Below are 7789 nucleotides of genomic sequence, written 5' to 3' on the forward strand. Positions count from 1 at the left end.
AGCCCCCGCCTCCCACCGCCACAGCAGCACAGACCCAGATGAGAGAAGGACCCCTTTCTTTATGGGGAGGTGCGGGGGGCGGGGGGTGGCAGGAAAACAGAACGTGGGAGCCAGCAGGTACAATAAAACGCCAGATGGCAGCAGGAGGGCTGCGGGCCAGATCGTGGAGGGACTTCCCAGCTCAGGAGTGGGGAGATTTCTCCTACCCCGCCTCTTCTCATTCTTGGATTTCGGTGAGAGCCGTAGTGGTTAGACCTCAGGGGGCACTTCCCCTTGGGTGGAGTTTCCATCTCCACCGACACAAATTCCCCCAGGAGGTTGGAGGAGGTTTCGATGAGAGATTTCCCTCTGGGATGAGAGGGAGCGTGCTCCCTCTGGGCTTCACGTCCATTGGAGTGGGCGGTTTCAGGCCTCACGCGCCAGACCACGGGGGACACACAGCCCCCCTTGCCGCCGCCCAGCACCCCACGCCCTGGGCAGGGACCCCGGACTCCCAGCCTGCAGCAGGAAAAACACAGGGTGGACCACAAGCAGCGCTTCTCACCTTGTGTCCAGCATCGCCGAGCACCTTGGCCGCCACCAGCCCGGCCACGCCGGCACCAACCACAATCACCCTCTGGGGCTTCAAGGTCCGATTGAGGCCCAAGGTCACAACCTTGAGCAGCTGCTCGTAGTCAGGATCGTGCATGCACTTCTCCACAGGGGACTGGCTGTGGGCAGCATTCCAGTTGAGGGAGGCTGCCAGGCTGAGGAGGAGAGGCACGAGCACGAGGAGGCGCCAGGCTGTGGGAGAGGACGGGGTCAGAGGGCAGGCCGGTGTGGATGTGTGTGGGGGGGAGAAAAGCGGGTTCCGCCCACCATGTCCCTGTGCCCCCTCCCCTGCTCACTTACCCAATGAGGCCATGACTCGTGGTGGGAGATGAAGTCTGGGTGGGAGGGGAAGCGAGGGCCACTGTGAGGGGGCCTGTGTCCCACCCCAGCCTGAGCCTGTGGGCTGCCCAGCTCCTGTCTCAGCCCCGGCGGCCACCTGTCTCTCTGGATGGGTCCGCTGATCCCAGTTCAAGCAGTTCTTGCTTCTGTGTTCCTTGTCTGCCCTCCTGCCCCCCCCCCCCCTCCCCCCCCGTCCCTGCCCTCCTCTCCCCGTCCCTGCCCTCCTCTCCCCGTCCCTGCCCTCCTCTCCCCGTCCCTGCCCTCCTCTCCCCGTCCCTGCCCTCCTCTCCCCGTCCCTGCCCTCCTCTCCCCGTCCCTGCCCTCCTCTCCCCGTCCCTGCCCTCCTCTCCCCGTCCCTGCCCTCCTCTCCCCGTCCCTGCCCTCCTCCCCATCCCTGCCCTCCTCCCCGTCCCTGCCTCGCTTGCAGTTTTTATCCAGCTCTCTGCTTTCTTGTCTCTCCTTCTCTTCTCTGGTCCCTCTTTCTCTCATCTCCTGCCCGTCTGGCTGTCTGTCTCTGTTCCTCTCTCCTGCACCCCACCTCCGTCTCTATTTCTGTGGGCCCGGGTCTCTCCGCCAGCTCCTCTCTACCTGCCTCTCCGTGGACAGCACACCGCCTCTCTCTTCTGTCCCCTCCACTCGTCTGCCGGGTCCCCCTTCTTTGTCCTTTCACTAGCCAAGCCCCGCCCTCCCCTCTTTTTTGGGAAATGGGGCTGGGGAGAAATGAAACCACTTTCCTCGGTTGCAGGGTCAGGGGCTCAGAGTCTAGTTGAGTCTGGAGGGGGCGCCCGGGGGAAAGGGGCGTCAGGAGGAAGCAAATGAGTCTATTTTCTTCCTCTTGCCCCAAATAGTTCTGGGGGTGGTTGGGAGGCCGGAAATAAATGCTCAGGTAACCATGCCAAGGGCGGGGCCGTCCCCTGACCTGCCCGAGCCCCTGATCGCAGAGTCCCTGTGTCTGCCCTCCTGGGTTCTCTTTGCCTCCTTCATTCCTGGGGCAGGGGTAGAGGGGGTCTCTGGTCTCGGGGCTGTGTGTGCCCTGACAGCCTGAGTCTCTGTGTCAGCTGTCACCACACCCTGACGGGCCCTCGCGGGCTCCGCTCCCTGCCACACGGCCACCCTGAGCCTCAGTGTCCCCCTCCGTGAAGCGGGCACAGCACTGAGTCCCTTGGAGTGGTTGGGGGTGGAAGGGCAATTTGGGGGACTTTTCTTGGGGTGTGAGAGGGGGCGCCAGGCCGTTGGTGAGGAGGAAAGCCAGAGGGCAGCAGAGGCTGTAGCACCAGGATGGGAAAGTCCGAACAGTAAATCAGAGAGGGTTGTGGTTTGATGGAGGGGCATATGAGTGACTCAGAAACATATGATGTGACGGCTGAGGGGGAGCCGTGGCCAAGAAGGAAACAAACTCAGCTAGCTAGACAAGACTCAGAGACCGAACGCGAGAGAAAGCAAAGAGCGCGGGTCAGCCGGAACAGCACCGAGGGGGACTGTCCTGGCGACAGCGCTCCGAGGTGGCCCCAAGCTCATGCTCCGCTCTCACGGTGGACAGAGGAGGAAACTGAGGCTCAGAGATGGCGAGGGGGCCCACAGAGGAGGACCCCAGGACTTGCCCGTGGCCTCGGAGCCGGGAAGGCCCTTCCACGGCAGACCCTGCCTGCCTCCCCCACAACGACCCAGAAGATAAGGAGCGCCACCCTATTATGTCCTTACTCGCAGTGACGGCAGCCGCACATGGAGCAGGATTTCTGTCTCATCCCAGACGCCTTGTGAGGGAGGGGGAACCTGGCCCGCAGAGGGAAGGCACGGGCCCGGGTCCCACAGTGGGAAACGGCAGAGCTGGGGACCAGCTGGCCCTGGATCCCCCCAGCCCCCGCTGCCCCCTGCCGAGAGGCCCCTCTGCTTGCTGGCTTCATGGCAATGTCCCCCCAGAGGACGGAACAGAAGTAGCAGGGGAGCAGAAAGGGGTGCAGGCGGCAGAGCCAAGGGGCTCCTGGGTTGTGCGTGGGCGAGGAGGACTGCTCCCCAGAACGGCTGGGCGGGCCCTGCGGGGGGCCCTGAGTCGACCCCCTCGTCTCCCACGCTGGTCTCCTGGACTCCAAGGAAGAGAGGTGCAGGGCAGGCCTCCCCCAAGAGACCCAGGGGGTCAGCGGGGGAGGGGCGCGAGGGAGATGAGCAGGACTCTCCGAGGCGACCCAGAATCGGGAGCCCGCATCGCCCAGGAGAGTAGGGATCCTAACGGGCAGGGCCCGGTCAGTCCCCTTGCTGCTGAGGAAATGACAGGGAGTACTGGTTAGTACCACGTGCCAGACGCTTCCCGCCGCCTCCTTCGTCCACCCCGCTAACAACTCTGACAAGGGGGGTTTTGCCATCCCCATTTTACAGTGGAGAAAACTGAGGCCCAGCTAAGTCACCGGCTAAGACGCGGCAGAAGCTGCGTTTGCTCCCGTGGTCTGCGTTCTGAACCACTTTGTGACCAGCATCCAGCTCGAGCTTGCGGACGGGCCGGGTTGGGGTCTCGGCCTCGGTGTTACTGACACCTCGGGGCCGTCTCGGTGGGGGTGTCCTGCGCGTTGTTGAGCAGCATCACTGGCCTCTCCCCACTAGGTGCCAGGAGCACTTGCCCCTCGGGGCGTGACAACCACAAACGTCTCCAGACATTGCCAACCGTTCCCCGGGGGAAGGGGAGGCAAGATTGGCCTGGCGGAGAGCCGCTGGGCGAGGGTTTGGCTGATGCTGGGCGGGACGCCCAAGAACAGCCAGGTGTGTCCAGGACGGAGACCTGGGTGCGGCCCGCGGGAAAAGAAATGCCGGAAGGCCACATGGCAGAGGCTGTGGGGTCAGCAGATAATGAGTAATTTGGGGGCTGCTTTAGTGGAAATAACTGGACCTTCCAGAGTCCTTCCTGATAACACCAGAGACGGGCGTTAGGGCTGAATTTGGGGTATGGACTAGGACGGTTAGTGAGGAAAGAGGGGCTGGGTTAGGTTAGGTTTCCTAGGCTTGTGGGTGGGAGACAGGTCACACAGCGAGAAGCGGGGGCGGGGCAGTGGGGGGAAAGGCCTGGGGCTTCCCATCAAATCACGTATTGTTTGCTTCAGTTCATTTTGGGATAGTCTGGTTTTATGACGGAGTTTCTAGAAAACAACGTCAATCCTTCCAGTTAAGAACTGTCTTCAGGGAGAAAACCCTACCCTATTTGGTTTGCTTCTAGAACCACAAGGATGGTTCTGATGGGGTTTAGGTCACGTCAGAAGCAGCCAGAGAGCTGGCCGCAGCCCCCGTGGACCTCTGTGGCCCGTCAGGGCAGCTGATAGTGACAGCGGTCACAGAGATAGATGTTCGGGGCTAGCACCTTACATACGGTATTTTCTCTGAGTTGATCCAAAGACCCTGAGCGGTTGGTATTAAAATTTTCATGGAGTCTCAGAGGGGGCAAGGCCCGCCCAGGGGACGCCAGGGGCCCAGGCAGAAGCCAGGGGTCCAAACTTGGGAGGGGGAGGGGCGCAGAGAACAGAGGACACACTTACCTGAGGGCCCCTGATCTCTGGCCTGACCCTGGTCAGGGGTCCCCTTCCCACAGAGCCATCCCGCCCCTCCTTCCCGTTTCCAGAACCCCCGGGCCCTGGGGGGCACTCACTGCATGGCTGGCTCTGGGGGGCTCTCTCAGCACCCATGGCCTTTCCGGTTAGCCCGGCACAGAAGTCATCGTCGGGTGGGCGCAGAACCGGGGTGAACGGTGATGGCTTTGTCCTTGTTAAGCCAGAGATGCCAGGGTCCTGGTGTGGGGTCAGAGCGGTTGGGAGGCAGTGGAGGGCAGGCCCTCCCTTCTCGAAAGCTTTTTGTGGAAGATTTCAAACACATGTCACAACAGAGAGGCAGGATGACGAACCCGAGTGCATTCATCGCCTAGTTGCTCATCTTGTTTCATTCACTTTTTTTCCCTCCCCCACTGGATTAATTTAGACCAAATCCCAGACATGTTATTACTTTGTAGGTAAATACTTCAGGATGTTTTTCTAAAACAGGGGTCAGCAAACTTTTTCTGTAAATATTTGAGTCTTATGGCAACTAGACTTTTGGTGGTGAACATAGTACAGACTATAGTGAAGTCGAAATATAATGACATACGCCTCAAATTTGTTGTAAACCAATGTTAGCTCTAAAAGGAAAAACCCTGAAGCTTTTTGGGCCATACGGTCCTCCTCTCCCACTCGACTCTGCCCTACGAGCAGCCACAACGTGGCCAGGAACGGGCGTGGCTGCGTCCCAATAAAACTTTATTAACAAAAACAGGAAATGGGGCCGTAGTTTGCCAACCCCTGCTCTAAAAGATAACAACTTATTTGGTTTTTAAAAAATAAAACGATGATGCCATATTATCGCATTAAAAATGGCATTGAATCAATGTCCACATTTCCCTGATCGTCTCAGAATTTCTTTTTAACAGTTGGTTGGTTTGAATCAAGATTCAAATAAGAGCCCACGCTGTGTTTGCGTGATATTGAGTGTCTTCATCAATCGGTGTCACTTTTGGGTCAGAGGACTTGGGGTCTGTGTCCTAAGAACCAGGGGGTCTCATGTGACTCCATGGCACCCGGCTGGGCCTGAACCTGGCGGAGGAGCAGCCCGGGTCTGGCTTCTGCCTCGGGGAAATCTTCGGAGGCCGTGGGGTGAGCCAGGATGCTCTCTGGAGGGGAGGTGTGTGTGTGGTGGGGGGGTCTCCAGCTGAATCACTGGTGTTTGAAGTGATTCACCTGGAGACCCGGGTGTGTGGGACACTTCAGCCGTGGAACAGGCACAGGGACAGCCTGGGACAGTTAAGTCCAGTTGGGGGCTGGCTGGTGCCCAGAAGCAGAGCTGGCTTCTGAGTGAGGGGTCTCGTTCCTGGGAAGTTCTGCAGAGCGCCACTGTCCTGAGGGTCTGAGGGCAGACTTTCATGGCACCCAGACAATACTGAAGTTGACTGAACACTTGGGAGCAGTGGCGTCTGGAGCTGGCTCCTCCAGGTTCACCAGAGCCCAATGTTTCATTTCCAGGATCTTTTTTTGGTTTGCTTTGCAAGCCCTTATTAAAAAATTATAAACATGTACGGTTTTTATTAAAAACAGTAAATACTCAAAACATCACTTCCTCATTATTTGATTGCATCGTACGATTATATTTACTCTCTTTTTGCTGAGGAAGACTGGCTCTGAGCTAACATCCGTGCCCATCTTCCTCTACTTTATATGTGGGACGACTGCCACAGCATGGCTTGAATTAATTGTATCTGTCTAGTGTGTGCCAGTTCCCCAAATTTGTGTTCGGTGACTTCACGTTGGTGGCTTGCAATCAGCCAGGGTGGGAGGATTTACACCAGGGAAATGGGCCTCCGCTGCCAATCAGGCCTTCCCCCATCACGGAGAGCCGGCTTTTAAAGTCACCAGCACACGGCTGAGGGGGAATCATTTGTTCAGCCTCCCCTGGGAGATCAAGGCTGCTCTTGCTCTGGGAATCTCTGTTGCAAAGACCTGATTCTTTGGACGCCAAGCTGGCACTTGAAGTAGGGACACCACCCTGGGGAAGGGGGCTGTGCCATCGGGGAGGCAGTCATCTGAGGGTTTCTTTGCGATTAAAAGAAACCCATCACCCTAAGTCCAAGTGCCACTCTTCTCCCTAAACAGGGAGGAGAAATGCAGTAACAGCTCACTGAGGAGAGATTCACCTTTAAAAGCCTCTGATGCCAAATTTAGTCACCACATTTGCTGTCTTCATATTAATTAATGAGGAGGAAGTTAAGCAGAGGCCATGTGTCTGGACGGGCAGGGAGGCGCATCTGTGTGTTTTCTTCCTGGAAAGGGAAACTGTAATTACAAGGAAGCCATCAGCAGCAGGGTGACACCCAGTCAGCTGCTGGTCCTGTCGCAACCTTGGGGACCCCTCCCTGGCTCCCTCAGGAAGCCCGTTCAGGCCATTTCCCCCACAGTGGCAGAGCCCTGCAGCCATTCCAGCCACATGGCCAGCACCTGACTTCTTATAGCCACGTGCCACTTAACGACGGGGCAGATGCATGCTGAGGAACGCGTCGTTGGACGACTTCGTCGTTAGGCGACCATCATAGTGTACACAAACCCAGGTGGTATATCCCACTGCACCCCTAGGCTCTACGGTGCTAATTTTATGGGACCACCGTCTATATGTGGCGCGTCATTGATTGAAACGTCGTTATGTGGCACACGACTGTAATTGCTTGTGTTGTTCAAAGTGGACAGCCCAAGGTCCCTTAGGGTTTGGGGAAAAAAATATTAGAACTTCACTTTTTTATTTTGAAAAATACAGCTGGCAAGAAAGCAATTAAGCTTTACCAATGTTCAAGATGCAACATAACAGGTGTATTATATACACTGGAAACGTGTGCTCAAAAACACTTTCCTTACCCCTATTGTGTGAGACAGCGACCTCCTTGTGAGCAGAGAAACACAGTATTTTCATAACCCCAAGGCCAGATCAGGATCTGGTATGCAGCAGGTGCTCCAAAAAGGACGTTGAATGAATAAATGTCGGTAAAATACAAAGCAGGGGGACTCGAGGCCACCCCATCCCTCCTCCCTTTAGGTGGAGGGGTCTGATACGGGTCAGGGATGAAGGCCCACAGATTGCACAAAAGGGCCACTGTCGTGGGGGTGAAGCTTTCAAAGAGAAGCCACTGGAGTTGCTGGGTCTCCGTCCTCCGGCTCATTCCCCTCCCTCTTCCAAGGCTTCCACTTGGACACCTGTCCTTGAAAGCCCCAGAAGGTCCAGGGAAATAAGGGCTCATGATCATGACTCTGGGAAGGCTTGGGAAACCGGGCCACACACCTGCGGGAAGCAGCTTTGGGCACCTGTTAGC

The 7789-nt window shown here is 57.3% G+C and overlaps 1 protein-coding gene across 3 annotated transcripts in view; it reads right to left on the reverse strand.

Moving 5' to 3' along the window:
- The window catches only part of IL4I1 (interleukin 4 induced 1), a 36952-nt gene that overhangs the window by 4740 nt on the left and 24423 nt on the right, over positions 1-7789 (reverse strand). Inside the window, exons 2-4 of one of the 3 annotated variants that reach the window (XM_070558274.1) lie at positions 6626-6751; positions 4559-4697; positions 545-783 (exon numbers count right to left, since the gene is read on the reverse strand). In XM_070558274.1, the coding sequence (XP_070414375.1) occupies positions 545-783; positions 4559-4595 (276 nt within the window). In that variant the 5' untranslated portion in view covers positions 4596-4697; positions 6626-6751. Of the gene's footprint in view, positions 1-544; positions 784-891; positions 927-1518; positions 1604-4558; positions 4757-6625; positions 6752-7789 lie in introns of those variants that run through there. The other 2 variants (XM_070558275.1, XM_070558276.1) reach the window with 2 other exon arrangements.

This window comes from Equus przewalskii, chromosome 9 (genome assembly GCF_037783145.1).
Source record: "Equus przewalskii isolate Varuska chromosome 9, EquPr2, whole genome shotgun sequence".
In the NCBI taxonomy this organism is placed as follows: Eukaryota; Metazoa; Chordata; class Mammalia; order Perissodactyla; family Equidae; genus Equus; species Equus przewalskii.